At 37.7% G+C, this 22,678-nt stretch overlaps 1 protein-coding gene and 1 long non-coding RNA gene across 12 annotated transcripts in view; one reads left to right on the plus strand and one right to left on the minus strand.

Annotated features, from left to right (window-relative positions):
- Positions 1-36: 36 nt before the first annotated feature.
- The window catches only part of LOC309658591, a 77,042-nt gene continuing 54,400 nt past the window's right edge, over positions 37-22,678 (plus strand). For 3 of the 5 annotated variants that reach the window (XR_014262279.1, XR_014262280.1, XR_014262281.1), the window contains exons 1-2: positions 37-175; positions 3,995-4,063. This is a non-coding gene — a long non-coding RNA (uncharacterized lncRNA). Of the gene's footprint in view, positions 176-3,994; positions 4,064-10,751; positions 11,302-16,272; positions 20,019-22,678 lie in introns of those variants that run through there. The other 2 variants (XR_014262282.1, XR_014262283.1) reach the window with 2 other exon arrangements.
- MAP3K1 (mitogen-activated protein kinase kinase kinase 1) overlaps positions 18,006-22,678 on the minus strand; it is an 81,032-nt gene continuing 76,359 nt past the window's right edge. For all 7 annotated transcript variants that reach the window (XM_082457066.1, XM_082457065.1, XM_082457070.1 and 4 more), the window contains one exon: positions 18,006-21,850. In XM_082457066.1, the coding sequence (XP_082313192.1) occupies positions 21,701-21,850 (150 nt within the window). In that variant the 3' untranslated portion in view covers positions 18,006-21,700. The remainder of the gene's footprint in view (positions 21,851-22,678) is intronic.

Raw genomic sequence — 22,678 nt, forward strand, 5'->3', positions numbered from 1 at the left:
GGGAGGCGGGTTTTCTCGGGCCCGCCCCGACCTGAGGAGGAGCAGAGGCCGCGCCGTTCCTCCCCTTCGCGGTCTCAGCACTCAGTGCCGCGCTCGGCGGCCCTGCTACCCCCTGGCATCCTGTCGCCGTGTCTCCGTGCCTCTGCTTTATTGACCCCAGCTCGCTGAAACAGAGGTGCGTAGAGCTGTAGGAGGGCTCCTTATTCCCTTTTCCTTTCTCCATTCGCTCGTGTATTTTCACACCCACGCGCGCACGTTTAGGAGAGGATTAATTAGACCACGCTTAGTTGCAGGAGGAGCGAACTACTCGAATAACTCAACCATCTTCAAATCAGCAGGTGTTTATTAAAAAATAAATGTGTTGATGCCGTTTCCTCAGTCTGGAAAGTCTGCTTTCCTGTTCTTTGCCTGAGAGTGAGGGTAAATCCTAACCTAAAAGTCTAAATTGAACTAGTCAGATCTAGTGAAAATTCAGGCAAATTCAAGTAGCCTTAGGACTAATATGTTCTATTCCAAAAAGGAATAAAAAGAAAGAAAAAAATATCTGTCAAAGTTTCTATTTCACTCTACTATATAGGATAGTTGGCAAACTCTAGAGACTGTGCTGTCAGGTGTTGTGTTTGGTAAATTGACATCCTCCAGATTTACCTGATTTGCTAAATGGGGGCAATTCAGTTCCAGGATGTGTAACAAACGGCATTCAAAGAGTAACTTTAAGGTCTCCAAACTTAAAAGGAGCTAAAAGGAACTAGTTGACTTCTTACCTATAGTAATATACTTATCTTTAAAAACAAAAAAGTAGTTTTTGTATATATTTGCAGTGCTTTTAGAATTTTTACCATATAGTTTAATCATCTACAATGTACCTCTGGTACAAAGGACCGTTTTGCCCAGACCTTACTTATTTACTTATTTCTTTACTTTTTTGAGGTATAATTGACATATAACATAATACTAGTGTCAAGTGTGCAACATAATGATGCGATATTTGTATATATTGCAAAATGATCACAATAATCTAGTTAACATCTGTCACCATATATAGAAAATTTTCTTCTTGTCATGAGAACGTCTAAGATGTACTCTCAGTGACTTTCAAATGTACAATACAATTTTGTTAACTATAGTTACCATGCTGTACATTACATCCCCATGACTTACTATTTTATAAAAGGAAGTTTGTACCTTTTGACCCCCGTCATGCATTTCCTCCACCCCTCAACTCCTGGCAACCACCAGTCTGTTCTCTGTTTCTATGAAGCTGTTTTTTGTTTTTTGTTTTGATTCCACATATAAGTGAGATTATACGCTGTTTGTCTGTCTCTGTCTTATTACACTTAATAATGCCCTCAGGGACCATCCATGTTGTTGCAAATAGCAAGATAACGTGTTTTTTTATGGCTGAGTAGTATTCATTGTATATATATATATGTATATATATATATATATATATATATATATATATATACATATATATATATACACTGCATCTTCTTTATCCATTCATTTATTGATGGGCACTTAGGTTGTTTCCATGTCTTCGCTATTGTAAATAATGCTGCAATGAACGTGAGGGTGCAGATAATCTTTTCAAGACAGTGATTTGGTTTCCTTCAGATACATAACCAGAAGTAGAATTGCTGGATCATATGGTAGTTCTATTTTTAATTTTTTGAGGAACCTCCATACTGTTTTCCATAGTGACTGCACGAATTTACATTCCCACAAATGGTGTACAAGGGTTCCCTTTTCTCTACATCCTCACCAACACTTGTTTTTTGTTGTCTTTTTGATAATAGCCATTCTGACAGGTGTGATGTGATATCTATTGTGGTTTTAATTTGCATTTCCCTGGTGATTAGTGACGTTGAGCATCTTTGCATGTACCTGTTGGCTATTTCGATATCTTCTTTGGAAAACTATCTGTTCAGATCTTGAGACCATTTTAAAAATCAGGTTGTTTTTCTGCTGTTGATAAGTATGAGTTCTTTTTTAAAAAAAAAAAATTTATTTATTTATTTATTTTTGGCTGTGTTGGGTCTTCGTTTCTGTGCGAGGGCTTTCTCCAGTTGCAGCAAGCGGGGGCCACTCTTCATTGCGGTGCGCGGGCCTCTCACTGTCGCGGCCTCTCCCGTTGCGGAGCACAGGCTCCAGATGCGCAGGCTCAGTAGTTGTGGCTCATGGGCTTAGTTGCTCCGCGGCATGTGGGATCTTCCCAGACCAGGGCTCGAACCCGTGTCCCCTGCATTAGCAGGCAGATTCTCAACCACTGCGCCACCAGGGAAGTCCAAGTATGAGTTCTTTATATATTTTGGACATTAACTCCTTTTCTTCCATTCAGCAGCTTTCCTTTTCATTTTGTTGATGGTTTCCTTTGCTGTACAGAAGCTTGTTAGTTTGATGTAGTCCCACTTATTTATTTTTGCTTTTGTTGAGTTTGCTTTTGGTGTCAGATCCAAAAAATCACTGGCAAGAATGATGTTAAGGAGCTTACTGCCTATATTTTCTTTGAGGAGTTTTATGGTTTCAGGTCTTACATTCAAGTGTTTAACCTATTTTGAGTTAATTTTTGTGTATGGTGTAAGATAGTAGTCCAGTGTCATTCTTTTGCATGTTGGCTGTCCAGTTATCCCAGCAACATTTATTGAAGAGACTGTCCTTTCTCCATTGTATATTCTTCTTTCCTTTCTTGTAAATTAATTGTTGTAAATTTATTTATATGCCTGGGTTTATTTCTGGATTCTCTATTCTGTTTTATTGATCTGTGTGTCTGTTTTTATGACAATACCATTCTGTTTTGATTACTATAGCTTTGTAATATAGTTTGATATCAGGGAGCATTTTGCCTCCTGCTTTGCTCTTCTTTCTCAATACTGCTTTGGCTATTTGGGATCTTTTGTGGTTCCATACAAATTTTAGAATTGTTTGTTTTATTTCTGTGAAAAATGCCATTGGGATTTTGATAGGGATTGCATTGAATCTGTAGATTGCTTTGGATCATATGGACATTTTAACAATATTAATTCTTCTAATCAATGATAATTTAATATATTTCCATCTGTGTCACCTTCAGTTTATTTCATTAATGTCTTATAGTTTTCACTGGACAGGTCTTTCACCTCCTTGGTTAAATTTATTCCTAGGTATTTTATTCTTTTTGATGCAGTTGTAAATGGGGTTGTTTTCTTAATTTTTCTTTCTGCTAGTTCTTTATTAGTGTATAGAAATGCAACAGATTTTTGCATGTTAAAATTGTACCCCACAAGTTTACTGAATTTGTTTAGTAGTTTAACAGTTTTTTGGTGGCGTCTTTAGGGTTTCCTATATATAATGTCATGTCATCTGCAAATAGTGACAGTTTTACTTCTTCCTTTCTAATTTGGATGTCTTTTATTTCTTTTTCTTGTCTAATTGTTCTGGTTTGGACTTCCAGTACTATGTTGAGTTTAAATTTATGGTGTTAAAATTACCTGTTGGTTATCTAAGTAATTCATGAAAACAGCATTCTCCTTATAACAAATAGAAACATGATAGATAAGGCTAAAAAGTCTCCTATAACCACACCCTGTAACCTGTGCTTCCAGCAATCCTGGTGCTTACCACTCTCCTCAGAGGTTATCGGGCTGATGTGTTTTCTGCCAATCTTATTTCTATGTATGTACCTATCTGTGTATGTTCCTGTAGAAAATCATAGAATTGTGTGTGAGTGTGTTTTGTATATTCAACTTTTATTTATTAAAGATACATTTTGGAATCTCCCCTTATTATTTTGTATGAATATACTTCATTCTTCTGTTTCTGAGGTTTCACCTTTGAGTTTAATATTTACTGTAATTTTCTGGTAGGTATAATTTATAGAGTTTAAAAAGTTCTCTTCTATTTTTGATTTGTCAAGAATTTTTGTCTTAAGTTTTAAATGAATGATGAATATCAAATGCTTTTCTTTGCTATTTATTGAGATGATCACAATTTTTCTTTGTTTTCCTGTTAATAGAGTGAATTATAATGACACACTGTCAAATGTTGCACCATCCTTGGATTCCTGAGATAACCCTACTCAGTTGTGAGTAACACTTTGGTCATACCCTATCGGTTTTTATATGCTTTTGTTGTCATCTCATGTTTATTTTGAAGTATTTTAAAATTTTTGGTTTCATGGCTTGTTTGTAGTTTTATTTCAGGTTTCGGTATTAAGCTTATGCTGACCTCCTAAAATGAGTTAAGAAGTGTTTTCTTCTCTACTTTCTAAAAAAAAATTTTTTTTAATATAAGATTGGTGTTATTCCTTTATTAAATATTGATAGAATTCTCTGGTGAAACTGTGGGTTTCTAGTTTTCTTTGATAATGAATTCAATTTCTTTTAAAGATGTAGGGTTATTCAGAATTTCTGTTTCATCTTGTTTCAAGTTTAGTCATGGAATTTTGTTCATTTCATCTAAGTTGTCAAATTTGGTAGCATAAAGTTGTTCATAAATATAATGTTACTATCCTTTTAATGTCTATATGATCTGTAGTGATAATTCATTCCTGATTTTGGTGATATGTGTTTTCTTTTTTCTTTCATCATTGTAACTGGAAGTTTGTGGATCTTTTCAAAGAAACAGCTTTTGACTTTATTAATTTTCTCTGTTGTTTGTCTATTTTCTATTTTGGCCATTTCTCTTTGTTATTATTTTATATGTCCTACTTACTTTGGGTTTATTTTGCCCTTTTTCTAGGTTCTTAAAGTAGAACCTTAACATCACTGATATTAATCGAGTTTAATATTTACTGTAATTCTCTTCTTTTCTAATATATGCATCTAAAGTTAAAAATTTCCTTCCAAGCATTATGTTTGCTGAATCCCAGGAATTTTGATATATTGTATTTTCATTAGCATTCAGTATAAAATATTTTTAAAATTTTCTTGTGATTTATTTTTTGATCTATGAATTATTTAGAAGTGTTTTTTATTTTATTTATTATTTTTTTAATAAATATATTTTATTATTTATTTATTTATTTTTGGCTGTGTTGGGTCTTCGTTGCTGTGCTCCGGCTCTCTCTAGTTGCTGCAAGCGGGGGCTACTCTTCATTGCGGTGTGCGGGCCTCTCATTGCGGTGGCTTCTCTTGTTGCAGAGCATGGGCTCTAGGCACACGGCCTTCAATAGTTGTGGCACATGGGCTCAGTAGTTGTGGCTCGGCTCTAGAGCACAGGCTCAGTAGTTGTGGTGCACGGGCTTAGTTGCTCTGCGGCATGTGGGATCTTCCTGAACCAGGGCTCGAACCGATGTCCCCTGCATTGTCAGACGGATTCTTTTTTTTTTTTTTAACATCTTTATTGGAGTATAATTGCTTTACAACGGTGTGTTAGTTTCTGCTGTATAACAAAGTGAATCAGCTATACATATACATACATCCCCATATCTCCTCCCTCTTGTGACTCCTTCCCACCCTCCCTGTCCCACCCCTCTAGGTGGTCACAAAGCATCGAGCTGATCTCCCTGTGCTATGTGGCTGCTTCCCACTAGCTATCTATTTTACATTTGGTAGTGTATGTATGTCCATGCCACTCTCTCACTTCATCCCAGTTTACCCTTCCCCCTCCCCATATCCTCTAGTCCATTCTCTATGTCTGCGTCTTTATTCCTGTTGGCAGGCGGATTCTTAACCACTGTACCACCAGGGAAGTCCCTAGAAGTGTTTTTAATTTCCAAATATTTGGGTTTTCCTAGATATCTTATTGTAATTGGTTCTTAATTCTGTTGTGGTCAGAGAACAAGTATGTTTTCAGTTCTTTTAAATTTATTGACTTGTTTTATGTCCCAGGATATGCTCTCTCTTGATGAACATACCAAATGCAGTTGAAAAGAGTGTATATTTTGTAGTTGTTTTGTCTTTAATGATTTACATAAAATTTTAAATACAAATAAATGAGAAACAACAGACAGGCAGACAATTTTCTAATATATAATATACAACAAGCAAAAGGTTAGCATTGGTAGGCATAGAGATGTGCTGCTGTCCAAAATTGCCCTCTTCGCTCTGATTCTTTACCCCTACTTCCTATTGTTTCCAGTCTCTTGAAATACTCTACCCAACTAAAGATATGTGTGCTGTATTTTTTCATTTAAAGGCCATTTATGCTATTAATCACAAAAATGCCATGTAGGATAGATAAACTTTATTATTAATATCCTAAAAATCCACAAATAGTGTCCCTAAATGGATTGTAACTTCCAGAGTTCAAAATGATTTCAACAAATAATTTATTGAACACCTACTACATTCCAGGCTCTAGTGTAGGAGACAGATACTAAACACATAAATAATATCAGATAGCAATTAGTGCCCTGAAGAAAATGAGGTAGGGTACTGAGAAGGGAGTGGGATGAATAATTTTGTGTGTGTCATCTGTTTCCTCCTGGGACTTCACCCTCTTTGTAAGGGTCACTTGGGGTGGGAATAGGGGTAGCAACATTGGATAGGGTGGTGCCATGTATGACTGAGACCTAAATGACAAGAAGGCACCAAAGTTGGGAAGATCTATGGGGAGAGTCTCTGGATAGGAAATGCAAAGGCACTGAGGTGGGGAGGAGCTTGATATATTCAAGCAAGGAAAAGAGGGCCACGTGGCTGGAACATGGTAGTAAAGGAGAGGGGAAAGGTGATGTCAGGGAAGTGGCCAAATCATGGAGGGCCTTGGAGGTTTGGGTGAGGATTTAGCATTCTTAGTGTACGTGGGAAGTCATTGGAGGGTTATGAGCAGAGACGTAACATGATTTGATTCTTGTTTTTAAAAGATCACTTTGAGTATTTTATGGACAATTAGATGGGCAGTTACCACACAAGGAAGGTTAATTAGGAGGCTAGTCCAGTAGTTTAGGTGACAGATAATGATAGCTTGGACTAGAGTGGTAGCTGTGGAGATGGAGAGAGTGGATGGCTTAGGATTATATTTTGGAGGAGCTGGCCGGACTTGATGATGGATTGGGTGTGGGAGGGTGAAGTTTTAAAATACCTGTAAGAAATGACAAGTAACTAGTTGAATATCCATATCTGGAGCTTTGAAATGAAGCCATAGGTGGAGATAAAATTCAGAGTCTTCAGCCAGAGGACATGAAGAAAAAGGAGACGGCAAAAATGTAGATGGATCAGTGACCATGAGTTTTACAAGATGCGGGCCCATGATGACTTGATTAAAAGCAGTTTTGGTGAAAAGTTTGAGTGTGTTGGGGAGAACACGTGAGGTGAGGAAGGAGAAACAAATGTACACAACTCTTTTAGTAAGTTTTACTGAAAGAGAAGCAGAGAAATGGAGCCAAAGGTGAAGGGAAATTTTGTAAGATGAAAGATCCTATAGCATATTTGTGTGCTGATGAGAATGATCCAACAGAAAGAAAGAAATTTATATAGATGTATGAGTAATTTCCAGAATAAAGTTCTTGAAAAGGTGGGAGTGGATTCAGAGCATAAGTGGAGAGGTTGTCCTCTGACAGGAGCAGGGATACATCTTCAACTGTAGTAAGAGGGAAGGAGGAGAATCTGGGCTCAATGGATATTAGGGGATTTGGTTGGAGAAAGTTGAGGGCTAAATCTGGTGGCTTCTAGTTTCTCACTGACCTATGAGGCAAGATCTTCAACTGAGAATAGTTACAGGGGAATATTGGAGGTTTGAGATGAGAAGGTAAGATTTAAAATAGCCCAGAAATGGAAAGCCAGTCTTGTAGGGAAATGCAGGAGGGAACTGCTGAACTACTTTGAGTGAACCCACCAATGTTTATCTGCTCCTGGGCAAGCAAGGAAGGGTCCTCTTCCCACCCCTAGAGGAGGGCGTTAAGGTTTTTTCTCTGTGGAAAGTGATGAAAAGACTGAGTTTATGTTGACAGACTAGCAGATATTCAAACATTTTATGAATTCTTGGCAGTATTTATCCACTTAATATTCTTTATGGGCAAGATCAGTAAATAACTAAGAGCTTTGACTTTGTCCAAGAAAGAACTGTTTTTCAAACTATAAACTGGAGGACAGGCTTACTTTGCGTGAATCATGATTTCACAGTTCTCTGCTGTAAGAGAGTGGATGTTAAAAGTTAGTGGGTATTCTGGAGGCTATTTGAATAGCTACATCATCTCATGTGGGTAACATAACTGGCAAATATTTATTCATTGATAACTATGTGCCTAGGTACAGCTTCAAAAGATTATGGTGTAGTTGGAAAACATATAATTTAGAAAAAATTAAATATTAATTACTATAGAATTTGAGTATGAATTACTGGAGTTAAGGAGTGCCTCAAAGAGAAATAGGTAGAAGAGAAGTGGAAAGGAAGGGATAGCATAAACCAGCAGTTCTCAAAGTGTAGCCTAGGGACGCTGGGGGTCCCTACGATCTTTTTAGAGATTGGCAAGGTTAGAACTATTTTCATATTAGTACTAAAAGGTTATTTGCCTTTATTCCCATTCTCTCACAAGGGTACAGTGGCATTTTCTAGGGGTTACATGATATGTGGTAAGACAGATTGAATGCAGAAGCAAATATGAGAATCTGGCTATCTCTTATTAAGCAGAAATAAAATAGATTTGCAAAAATATTAAAATGCCATTCTTTTCACTATTTGGGGGGGATTTAGCTATTTTTCATAAAGATAAGTTATCCATATTAACATGTAATAGATTTTTTAATTGTTATTTTTAATGAGTTAATAAGTAAATATTTTTAAATTTATCAGTTTTAATATGATACAGTAAATATCAATAGATATAACCCACATAAACAAAAGCTCCTTGGGGATTCTCGTAAATTTTAAAGGTATAATGGGGTCTGAAGACAAAAACGTTTGAGAATTGAGTGTTAGAGCCACATACTGTGATGCAAAATTTTGAGAAGGAAAGTTTGTGACAAGGCAGTTCATTAACTTTGGATATTGAAGTTAATGCCAATTCTATGAATTACAGTAGTATATTGCATATTGATAAAATTAGACACAAAGTATTTCAAAGTTATTTTGTGCTTTAGGATCTAAAATACTGCATGAGGGGCTTCCCTGGTGGTGCAGTGGTTAAGAATCTGCCTGCCAAATTCAGGGGACACGGGTTCGAGCCCTGGTCCGGGAAGATCCCACGTGCTACAGAGCAACTAAGTCCGTGCGCCACAACTACTGAGCCCACGCTCCTAGAGCCCGTGCTCCGCAACAAGAGAAGCCACCACAATGAGAAGCCCGCGCACCACAACAAGAGTAGCCCCCTCTCACCGCAACTAGAGAAAGCCCGCGCACAGCAACGAAGACCCAACGCAGACACAAATAAAATAAATAAATAAATAAATTTATAAAGTACTGCATGAAATACTTACCTGGCAGGGGAGATACCATGATCCCAAAGGTGGTTTTCCCAGGGCGAGGCTTATCCATTGTACTCTGGGTGTGTTGACCCCTGTGATTTCCCCAAATGTGGAAAACTTGACTGCATAATTTGTGGTAGTGGGGGACTGTGTTCATGCTCTCCCCTGAAAAAAAAAAAAAAAGTAAAAGTAAAAGAAAATAAAATACTGCATAAAAAGGAGAAGAAAAAAATGGTCTCTACTAGTCTGTGAATTAGCAAAACTCACCTCTGCCTCCAGCCACTTTACTGCCATCTAGTGGAAAATGATTATAATAACTATACAGATATTTAGGAATGATGCCCTAGAGAGCTGTGTATTAGTACACAGTTGGTTATGGCAGTTTTGAATATATCAGCTGGAAGATTCTATGCCATTGGCTCTCAGCTGCTTCTCAGACCGGAGTATGAGACCAGAACGTTTGAGAACCATTGGCATGAGCAAAACTGCAGAGGTGGGAATGAATACTGTGGGTTCAGAGAACAAGAGTGTAACAATCTGAGTAGAGTAAAAATTTGCATTAGGAATAGTAGGCAATAAAATTTTTAGGCAGAGTAAGATCAGACCATTAGAAAATCTTGAGGTAAGCGGTAGGTAGTCATTGAAGGTTCTTAAGCAGAGCGCTAGCATGTAGGAATAGTTTGGGAAGCTCAGACGAACAGTGGTTGGCAGGATGGATGGGTGAATGGCTGGATGGGTGGGTGGGTGGCAATTCAAGAGTAAGGTGGTCTTGAGAACAGGAAACCAGGAAAAAGGCATCAACTGTCTTTTTAGAACTTCTCCTTGGTTGTAACTGTTACTCTTGTCTGAAGGGGATAGGAGAATAAGAATGTCCTGTTCTTATTCTTAAACTGAGTCTAAGTTTTTGATTGGAAAAATGGAATTATAAGTGAATTGCCTTAGTTTTTTTAGTTTTCTAAGAGGAACACTGAGCTAACTGCTTATTCCTGAGAAAGAGGTGATGTAAACTCTGATTTTCAGATATTTGGCAAAGTTAGTACCCTGTTAAGATCATCCTTTAATTAAAGAAAACTTTTACTCTGCTGCCCTCTTCTGGATGTTGTGTAATTCCCTAAATAGTTCTTTCACTGGTGGTCAATTAGTGTAGGCTGAATTGCCACTGAAATGCAGGAACCCAGCTGCAGGAAAAGAAAAAAGAAAAAAAAAGGAAATTAAGGTAAAATACAAAAAAAGAAATGACACCAAAGCAAAGAATATACAAACATAAATATTTTCCCAATTTTTTATTTTGAAAATTTCTAACCTACAGAAAAGTGCAGTGAACAACCATATATCTTTTATGTAGGTTCACCACTTGTTAACATTTTGTAACAATTCCTCTCTCTATCTCTTTCTCTCTCTCTCTCTCTCCACACACACATATATAAGAATGACATTTTCGGGCTTCCCTGGCGGCGCAGTGGTTGAGAATCTGCCTGCCAATGCAGGGGACACGGGTTCAAGCCCTGGTCTGGGAAGATCCCACATGCCACGGAGCAGCTAGGCCTGTGAGCCACAGTTACTGAGCCTGCGCATCTGGAGCCTGTGCTCCACAACAAGAGAGGCCGCGACAGTGAGAGGCCCGCGCACGGCGATGAAGAGTGGCCCCCACTTGCCGCAACAGAGAAAGCCCTCGCACAGAAACGAAGACCCAACACAGCCAAAAATAAATAAATAAATAATTAATTTAAAAAAAAAAAAAAAAAAGAATGACATTTCCTACATAATCACATTACCATTATATCTTTAAAAGTGAACAGTAATTCAATATCATGAATATAGCCCATATTTAAGTTTCTCTAATTTCAAAAATACCTTTTATAACTGTTTGTTCTTTTATTATTTGTTTTTTAAACTGGGTCAAAGTTAATCTAGTCTAATTTAATCTACCCCTGCTTTTGTTTTTCATGACCTAAAACTTTTATGAATACTGAAATTGAATCAGAAATTTAAAAACTCCCAATAAACAAAAGACCAAATGGCTTCACAAGTGAATTCTACCAAAAGTTTAGAGAAGAGTTAACACCTATCCTTCTAACACTATTCTAAAAAATTGCAGAGGAAGGAACGCTTTTGAATTCATTCTATGAGATCACCATCTCCCTGATACCAAAGCCAGACAAAGATATCACAAAAAAGAAGATTACAGGCCAATATTACTGATGAACATAGAGGCAAATATCCTCACAATATCACTAGCAAACCAAATTCAACAATACATTAAAAGGATCATACACCATGATCAAGTGGGATTTATCCCAGGAATGCAAGGATTTTTCAGTATCCATAGATCAGTCAATGTGATATATACCACATTAACAAATTGAAGAATAAAAGCCATGTGATCGTCTCATATGGAGATGATCATAGATGCAGAAAAAGCTTTGGATAAAATTCAACATCCATTTATGATAAAAACTCTCCAGAAAGTGGGCATACGGGGAACATACCTTGACATGATAAAGGCCATATATGACACACCCAGAGCTAACATCATATTCAATGGTGAAAATCTGAAAGCATTTCCTCTAAGATCAGAACAAGACAAGAATGCCCAGTCTCGCCACTTTTGTACTAGCCACAGCAATCAGAGAATAAAAAGAAATAAAAGGAACCCAAATTGGAAAAGAAGAAGTAAAACTGTCACTGTTTGCAGATGACATGATACTATACATAGAAAATCCTAAAGACGCTACCAGAAAACTACTAGAACGCATATCAATGAAATCAGTAGAGTTGAAGGATACAAAATTAATATACAGAAATCTGTTAATTTCTACACACTAACAACAAAATATCAGAGAGAGAAATTAAAGAAACAATCCCATTTACCACTGCATCAAAAAGAATAAAATACCTAGAAATAAACCTATCTACAGAGATACAAGAGTCATACTTGGAAAATTATAAGACACTGATGAGGGACTTCCCTGGTGGTCCAGTGGTTAAGACTCTGTGCTCCCAATGCAGGGGGCCTGGATTCGATCCCTGGTCAGGGAACTAGATCCCACATGCATGCTGTAACTAAGAGACTGCATGCTGCAGCTAAAGAGTCCACATGCCGCAACAAAAATCCCACATGCTGCAACTAAGACCTGGTGCAGCCAAAAAAAAAAAAAAAGACACTGATGAAAGAAATTGAAGATGACACAAACAGATGGAAAGATATAACATGTTCTTGGACTGGAAGATTCAACATTGTGAAAATGACTATACTACCCAAAGCAATCTACAGATTCAGTGCAATCCCTATCAAAATACTAATGGCATTTTTCACAGAACTAGAACAAATAATTTTAAAATTTGTATGGAAACACAGAAGACCCCCAATAGCCAAAACAATCTTGAGAAAGAAGAATGGAGCTGGAGGAACCACACTCCCTGACTTCAGACTATACTATAAATTACTGTAAAGCTATAGTAATCAAAACAGTATGGTACACAGGGAGATCAGCTCGGTGCTTTGTGACCACCAAGAGGGGTGGGATAGGGAGGGTGGGAGGGAGACACAAGAGGGAGGAGATATGGGGATGTATGTATATGTATAGCTGATTCACTTTGTTATACAGCAGAAACTAACACAGCATTGTAAAGCAATTATACTCCAATAAAGATGTTTAAAAAAAAAAAAACAGTATGGTATTGGCACAAAAACAGACACATAGATCAGTGGAACAGGATAGAGAGCCCAGAAATAAACCACGCACTTATGGTCAATTAATCTATGACAAAAGAGGCAAGAATATACAGTGAAGAAAAGACAGTCTCTTCAATAATTTGTGCTGGGAAAACTGGACAGCTACATGTAAAAGAATGAAATTAGAACATTCTCTAACACCGTATACAAAAATTAACTCAAAATGGATTAAAGACCTAAATGTAAGACAGGATACTATAAAGCTCCTAGAGGAAAACATAGGCAGAACACGCTTTGAGATAAATTGCAGCAATATTTTTTTTGGATCTGTCTCCTAGATTAATGGAAACAAAAGCAAAAATAAACAAGTGGGGCCTAATTAAACTTAAAAGCTTTTGCATAACAAAGGAAACCATACACAAAACAGAAAGACAACCTACAGAATGGGAGAAAATATTTGCAAATGATGTGACCAAAAAGGGGTTAATTTCCAAAATATATAAACAACTCATACAGCTTAATATCAAAAACAAAAAACAAAAAAACCAACCCAATCAAAAACATGGGCAGAAGACCTAAATAGGCATTTCTCCAAAGAAGACATACAGATGGCCAACAGGCACGTGTAAAGATACTCAGTATCACTAATTATTAGAGAAATGCAAATCAAAACTGTAGTGAGGTACCGCCTCACACCAGTCAGAATGGCCATCATCAAAAAGTCTACAAACATTAAAAAAAAAAAAAAAAAAGTCTACAAACAACAAATGCTGGAGAGGGTGTGGAGAAAAGGGAACCCTCTTGTACTGTTGGTGGGAATGTAAGTTGATACAGGCACGGTGGAGAACAGGCACTTTTCAAACTGCTGCTTTTACACTGGTCCCCAGGGCAAGTGAGTCTGCACGTGAGCCCTTTAAGAGAAATGTCTCAGTTCCGTACAGCCCTTTGGGTCCCCTGGACGTGAGCCCTGTTGGTTTCCTAAGCCAGACCTTTTGGGGGCTCATCTCTCCACTGCAGGTCCCAAGGGTTGGGGCACCCAATGTGGGGCGCAAACCCCTCACTCCTCAGGGAGAAGCTCTGCATTTTTGACATCCCTCCTGACTGTGGGTTGCTGCACTGAGGAAGGGGTTTTAGTGAGATCACTTCTCTGCCTCTGCCGCCTGCCTCAATGTGGCCCTTTTATCATTTGTCGTGAAGGAGCTGGTCAACTAGTTTTCAGGTCTTTTCCAGAGGGAAATATTCCATATGTAGTTGTAGATTTGGTGTACCTGTGGGAGGAGGTGAGTTCAGGATCTTCGTACGCCACCATCCTGGACCACCTGTGGCCTGTAGTTTTCTTTTTTGTAGTGTCCGTATCTGTCTTTGGTATCAGGGTAATGCTGGGCTCATAAAATGAGCTTGGGAGTGTTCCCTCCTCTTCAGTTTTTTTGAAGAGTTTGAAAAGGATTGGCGTTAATTCTTTAAATGTTTGATGGAACTCACCAGCAAAACCATCTGGTCCTGGGCTTTTCTTTGTTGAGAGGTTTTTGTTTACTGATTCAGTTTCCTTACTTGTTATTGGTCTGTTCAGATTTTCTCTTTCTTCATGATTCAGTGTTGTTAGGGACATTGTATTCTGCCCTGATGCTGACATCACTCTCCCCTCATACTTTCTTATCTAGATAATGCAGTTGTCTTCGGACTTTCTTTCTGCCTCTGGTACTGCCCCTTTGATTCCTTGTTCAAGATACTGCTGGAGTGATATTTATAAAATGCAAATATGGTTGTGCTACTCCCTGCCAAAGATTTTTCAATATTTCCCCATACCTCATTATTCCTCCTCCTTTTCTTTCTTTCCCTTTCATCCTAGTTACAACCCTCATCCTCTGAGTATGTCTACGTAGATGTTGTGAGATTTAATTAAGCAAATTGACTTTAAGGGAAAATAGCACTTAGTTATCTCAAAAATAAACTCCAATACGAATTTCAGCGTTGTGGGAAAAGAACTTTGGGGCATGAAGACTTTGCCTCTTATGTCATCGGCTTAGCCTAGTTTTATCTCTACAGGTTTGGCAAAGCTATGAACTGAGGGCCATGGGGCATGGGCCACAGTAATACCAGGTTGATTCCAAGTGATGAGACCGGCTTCAGCTGTGGATGAAGTTCTTTAGTCACAGATCATGCAGAGTACCTACTGTAAAATGAAACTCACAGACTAGCTATACCACTGTGATGGCATATTTGTTTGTTTTTTTAAGATTTTATTTATTTGTTTTTGGTTGCGTTGGGTCTTAGTTGCAGCTTGCGGGATCTTCATTGAGGCATGCTGGATCTTTTGTTATAGCGTGCGGGCTCTTCCTTGCAGCACGCGGGCTTCTCTCTAGTTGCGGCGTGTGGGTTTTCTCTTTTCTAGCTGTGGCGTGCAGGTTCCAGAGCATGTGGGCTCTGTAGTTTGCAGCATGCAGGCTCTCTAGTTTAGGCACGTGGGCTCAATAGTTGTGGCCCACGGGCTTAGTTGCCCCGCGGCATGTGGGATCTTAGTTCCCAGACCAGGGATCAAACCCATGTCCCCTGCATTGTAAGGCGGATTCTTTACCAGTGGACCACCAGGGAAGTCCTGCATATTTGAATGCTATATACATAGTTTGCTACATAATAATTAGGCTTTAGCGGTAAGCATTTCACATTAGTGCATAAAATTAGACATTAATTTTCTCTTCATAGGTTAGTTCTCTAGCATCTATAATCAGCATCTCCATTTCCCCCTTATCTCATATATCTCAGAAGATAAAAGTCCTGGATCCAGTTTCCTAAAGCTGAGATTTCACTCTGATTTTCTACTTCATTTTTTGTTTTATAAGCCTGGACCCAGGTCAGAGGTCAAAAAGTAGCTAGTCACAGGCCAGATCAAGCATATGAGTTTTGTTTAGCCTACTGTTCCTTATAAAATTTAAAATTAGTTTCTAATGTGTAAACATCAAGAAATTGCATGTAAAATCCAGATCTCTCCAGCTTCTTTTGAAAATTTAGAGGCTTTGGAAACACTGGACTTTTTTTTTTTCCTTCCAACATGGCCATCATGGACCCCCTTGGACATGAATTGGCATGAACTCTCAGGTCAGCCAAAAGCTCTGCTAAGGACACTTCTAGGCCCACAGGCATTTGAGTCTGTAACTTTTGGGTCACTCATTCATTCATAAAATACATATTGTGCATCCACTGTGCCTAGTACTGTTCTTAGCGATTTACATAGGTTCTCTTACTTCTCACAAAGCTGTTGGTTTCATTTTACAGATGCAGAAATGGAGGTTCAGAAAGTCAAACAGGGGTTACACGGCTGGCAAGTGGCAGAGCCAGGTTGGACCCAGGTGATGTCTCAGGCTCTGTGGTCACGAAGTCCATCATCATCACCTACTTTAAAAGACCCATCCTTTCCTCCCTTATGTCAATTCAACATGCGATTTTTGCTTATAGCAAAAATTTTAAAAATGACAAACCTAAAAATTGTCATGACATGGAAATATGGCAGTTTGCATATGTTTGTCACTGTGTTCTCCAATGACTGCAGTATTTCATGCATTTTGTTTTATAACAAGTGAATTACTGTATCAGTTCACAAATGCATTCATTGGCATTTCCATGTGGGCATGATACCCCAACATTTTTCTAGATTCCATCTAACCTGCAGATTTGGTCATTTTGTAAAACTGTTAATATCACTGAAGTAAAATCAAGGAACAGTAGAATTAATTTATTAATTCCTCTGAAACAGAAAGCTTTTCTGAAAGTTAATATTTTCCTGAAATGACTAAAGTGTGCCCTTTAGGGAAAATATCCAGAGCCTATTTAAAAGGTGTACATTTTAAATCACATTATACAGAAAGTTTAAAACAAATGTAGAGACACAAGATAGCTTCTGAACTCAGAGTTTTCAGTGACATTACCTATCTTGCAGGGTGATCATGTGAGAAACAACTACTGAGCAGAAATACGAAGGATGAAAGTAGAAAACAGTAACACACAACCACAAGGTACAATCTAAGACTAAAACTCTGGGGTAGGCCAAGTGAGTTCCCTAGTACAGCCTGAATTGCAGAATGATTGAAATTGCCTTATTTCCTCATTTGTGAAATGGAATATAATCACTGTGTTGTAAAGTATGCCTGACAAATAGTAGCTGTTGAATAAATCTTTATTCCTATTCCCAACAGTTTAACATAAGAGGATGGTTTTTATGCTTTTTTATGTCTGATATAAAAAGAGTTGTATAAACAGGATCAATTAAGTTTAATCTGTGCCGTCTGGGAACAGTAGTAGTATTTATGTGCAAGTATATAACATGTCAAACCACATAAGATTTTTTTTAAAAAGGTATAATTTTCAGTTAATTTTTTTTTTAAAAGAACAATTTTAAAAGAAAGCTTTCCTTTATTTTGTCAGAAAGCCCTTCAGTGTTGATAGTGGGGTAGGCCGTGCAGTATGGGAGTCCAGGAGTTACGGGGGAAGTCCCTGAATCTTCTGCTCCATTTTCTTGTGAACCTAAAACTGCCCTAAAAAATAAAGTATACATACGTGTATGTATGGCTTTAGGTAAGCTGGAACAAGGGCAGTCCAGCAGGGGTTGGGGCCCTTGCAGAGAAGGCAGCCGACTGAGGTGGCAGCCTAACGGGGATCAGGAGATGGGTTACATGGGTGGGTGGAGAGCTTGAGCAAGTAAGTCAATATGTTGAGGCAAATGGGAGCCAGGTTTCTTACTGTCCAGAAAAGGAGTTACAAATATGGAAAGAGGGAAAGCTTGAATGAACCTGGGTGGTGGTAGATTGAAATGGAAAGGTTGGTGTGAACTCATGGTTTATGTGTGTGTATGGGTAGGTATATGTATATGTATTTTGCATATGTATGCAAAAAAACATATATTCTAGCTTTGTCTACCAAGAGGGCCTGGGAGCAGTGACACCCAGTAGTAATGAGTGTATCTAGCACCCAGTTTTTTTGTTTGTTTTTTTAAAATAAATTTCCGTCTAGTATTTTATTTATTTATTTATTTTTGGCTGTGTTGGGTCTTCGTTTCTGTGAGAGGGCTTTCTCTAGTTGCGGCAAGCGGGGGCCACTCTTCATCACAGTGCGCGGGCCTCTCACTATCGCGGCCTCTCTTGTTGCGGAGCACAGGCTCCAGACGCGCAGGCTCAGTAGTTGTGGCTCACGGGCCTAGTTGCTCCGCGGCATGTGGGATCCTCCCAGACCAGGGATCGAACCCGTGTGCCCTGCATTGGCAGGCAGATTCTCAACCACTGCGCCACCAGGGAAGCCCTAGCACCCAGTTTTTAAATACCAGTCAGGGCTCTTTGGAAAAATGGCTGATCCCAGGGATGAACCAAACTCAGGAGATGGGTCTGAAAGTATAGAAGTGTTCAAAGAATAATGGTGGCTTGTCAGTCCATAGAGAAGCTAGCTCTGAGAGGCTCCCAATGGCTAAAAGTGTGACAATTTGAGCAAATATGTGATGACAGTAATGGATTTTATCTCACTGAGTAGGAATCCACAAACCCATTTTGATATATATAAATAATAAAGAAGAGAAAGCTTTTCCTTATAGCAAAATGCCCATTAACAGAATACAGAAGGAGTGCAGGAATCAGAAAACCAGTATCTGGCAACTATCAGAGTAATAATTCAGGCAAGAAAGCTAAGAGCAGAGAGCTAAAGTTGGATGAATAACAAGCTATTTATGTAGCCTCGAAGTATCACCTCCACAAAATATTTAATATAAAGGTAGATATTAATTATAAAGGGAAAGAGTAACTTTACAGTGGCAAAGCCTTCTCAGATGATCACAGTTTATATCACCAGCAGTGGGACAAACTGACCTTGTATACCTCCTGATAGGAGACACTGAAAAGAACACTGCCTGCACCATCATCTCTGAGATATTCCTGTCACAAATGCATACTCTGAATTGAATCATGAGCAATCACCAAATGCAAATTGAGGGACTTCTATAAAACAGTAAATTAAGGTCGTGAAGGTCAAGGAAGGAGTAAGGAATGGTTCTGGATTGAATGGGACTCAAGAAACATAGCCAAGAGCAAAGCTGATCTTGGTTTGGATCCTTTTGCTATAAAGGATATAACTGGGCTGCTGGCAAAATCTGAATGGGGCTTTTGGGTGAATGGTATATATGGGAGCACTTTGTGGTGTTCTTAGGACTTTTTTGTCAGTATGAAATTATTTCAAAATAAATAAAAGTAACAACCTTTGTTCAAAAACTTTTATTTACTATAAAGACAAAACACCAAAATAGGTACAAATACTATAAAAGTGGTTCAATGGGGTAAAAATTTTAATTAAAATATCTTGATATATTTAAAATAACAAAGGATACATTTAAGCCAAATTATCTTAACCCAGAGATTTTTTTTTGTAACATTTGCTTACACAGTAAGGTGCTAATAGAAGTTAGCCCTTAAGCCCTGGAAGTCTTAGGAATCATAGTCATACAGCAAATATAATTTCATTGTGAAAGTGAACTTTGGTAGAAGAAAAATCTATAGGACACCTGAGGTAGTAGAAACTGGAATAAACAGCAGTAGACGTTATTTACAACTTGAGTACCAAATAACATTAAGAACACAAAAATAATTACACATTACAATTTTCAGTCCAGCTTTGATCCAAAGAAAATAAGAATATTACATCACATTTGCATTGAAAACAAAACAAAAAACAAAACACCACAATTACCAGCAAGCTGAGGGAACTGCAAACAAACTCAAACAATGGATTTTTGACATCTAGAGGCAGTCTGAGTTTGAAATGTGGTGGGCATGGTGATCTACAAAGTAATACTGATTAGCTGAGGTTCCTCAGTTTATACAGTTTACATCTCTGTCAGACACAGTATTAATCTGACCAATGATCTTCCAGTACCTAAAATGGCAAGAGTGCATCCTTTAAAGCTTGCACATGAGAGACTTGGAAACAATCATTAGAACTGTGAAAATTCTAAGTAGTCAAAAAAAAAAAAAAGAAAGAAAATACAACACATTTAGAGCTACCAAACTTCACATTTCTGTACTATGTTTAACTCTTCAAATATTGCCAATCTTCCAACCAAAGGAATGTAAAATTTCACTAAGAAACACATTCATATAAAAAAAACTGCCTTTTAAAAATTATATGCAATATATCCCTGTAAACTTATCTTGTAACTTATTTTACTTCCAATTTGTGTTGTACATTTAAAATGTACTCTATATAGCTTATTTAGCTTATCCTGAGTCTTTGAGAATAACCAATTTTATTTAACTCTGCAACAATTCAACTGGCTTCTGAAGAGTTAAAACTTAACATCTCAAAAAGCTGTATTAAATACTTAATCAGTACTTAATTTAAAAGACTCACAGAAAAAAGGGTAAAAGAGCTGCCATTTTCCTTCAGGATTCCATGCATCTGAATTTAGTTTAGACAAAAACCATTAGATAACTGTGCAAAATCCAAGGAATTAGTGTGTAAATGAAATTCAATTTCACTTTTCTTTCTGAACACATTTTCCAAGTTCAGAGCAAATTTATTGTTTAGAAACACTCGTTCGTAGTTGAGTAAGTTAATTTTTCTTTATCTATCTATATCTATCTATCAGCCAGGCCTACTGTAAAGAGATAATGCATGGTAGAAGGAAAATAGCAGTTAATGTTGTTATCAGTGGTGATGATGCATGATGGATAATTACATACAGAGTAAGACTTAAATGGTGTGAAGTTTCCTACAAAAGAAACCGATACATCATTAAAAAAATTCAAATACATTTCAAGGTCATCTTGATCTTGGTTGTGAGCTGCATCACAGAGAACAGTTGATTTTCACTTAATTTATATTTAACCTGCATGAGAAGAGCAGTGACTGACTCAATGAAGGTAGTACTTTATCATATTCCAATTTTAAAAACAAACAAAATTAAATCTGTATTTTAAAAAACTCTTGCAGTAGCAAGATATTTAATAAACTCTGGTTCACATCTAGTTCTTTTTTTTTTTTCTTGTTTGAAAAGATCACCTTTCCCTGAATATTAAACATAAATGAAGGTGAAATGAAAATATAGAACCATAATTTCCAAAAACGAAATGAATGGGCCAACAGTAAAATGCACAATGAACCACAATTGCCCAGGCATTTAAAAAGATAAAGGTCAACTGTGGGTCATAAAGAAGTTATCAACTTTAAAAAATATATTTATTTACTGCTACTTATAGCATATTCTGACCTAAAAGAGGCAGATACTGATTTTTATAGCCAGTGACCAAAAAAAAAAAAAAAAAAGGAACTGCAGAACCCCCTGCTTGTGATCACAATATGAAATGGAAGAATAACTGAAACATTAAAACAGATCCTGAGCCCCTCAGCTGCTAATATTGCTGAAAAAGTGCTCCAAAAAATTATGCTTCTGTTAATTAATCATGCAAACTTCATTGCTTTCCTGTTTACCTAGGGCCAGTTCTTTGAAAGGCACAGTTTACAGTTTCTGCACAAATTGTGGACTTTTGCATACTAAGCTTAGGTACAAATCATGATTTGTCAATCACATACTTAGGTAAGGGTTCCCCGCTGATCTTGTTCATAGCTGTTCAGTGGCATGAAGGCCAGCAGATTATCAATGTGGTTCCCCACAAAAGTTTTTTCTCTTGTTGAGCATCCTGTCTCCATTACAGTTTATTTGTATAATTGGCTACCATGTAGTACGGAAGACTGGATGCTTCAGTAGCTCTCTTGATGGAGGTCTGTCCTGAGGTTGAAGTTCTAAACAGCGAAGAGCGACATCTCGTAAACCAGGAGACAAATGTGAAGGGATTGATGGAGCAGTAGTTGCACTGGCAATCTGTAAGAGAAAACACTAGGGTTAAAGTTCTCCACAACTGGAGCTTCTGATACACAAGTACATGGGCGTATATTTCATAACCTCTATATATGCATCCTATACATAGAGGAATTAAAAGTGAGTGGACTTTTTGCTAACAAGGTGTCTATGGAAAAACTCATGAATTTGACCAAATACATGCTGATCAGAGATGGAGCTAACAGTTCTCTTTATTGTCTCAAATGAACAAGGCTAAGTGCATCACAATGATTAGGCAGGTGAAATATTCACTCAAATCAATTCTGCTTTCCTCATACTCACTCTCCAAAATGGTTTGTCCTCTTTGCTTCATTGCACATTTTCTGTTTTTTTCAGCACAGAGCGCTATTCAGAGTAAATAAGACTAAACCTGGCCAGTCAATTTAGTACATCAGAAACACAACTGCACTGATTTTTTATTTTCAGGTGACTGAGGAAGTTATATAAGCATGGGGAGCCCTGGAGGAGATTATGGCAGGGGAGAGGTGCTGGGGATCAGCTCGGAGGACTAATACTACCCACTCTGCACAGAGGTGACTGACTGTGTGTTTTAAGTGCTTTACTCAGGCCCAGAGGTAATTCTGTTTATCCTCATAATATATAATATAAATAATTCATCAAGGAGGTGCTATTATTACACCCATTTTATAACAAGAAAACAGAGGGTAGACAGAATAAGTAATTCTCCTAGTCACATGGCTGTTAAAGGATGGAACCAGGGTTTGGGACCAGGTCTGTATGACCACAAAGCCCAAGCTTTTAAATGAGCACATGTGCAACTCAAACGCTAAAAATCTCAAACATTACATT

This window comes from Balaenoptera physalus (assembly GCF_965194825.1).
Source record: "Balaenoptera physalus genome assembly, chromosome: 3".
Lineage (NCBI taxonomy): Eukaryota > Metazoa > Chordata > Mammalia > Artiodactyla > Balaenopteridae > Balaenoptera > Balaenoptera physalus.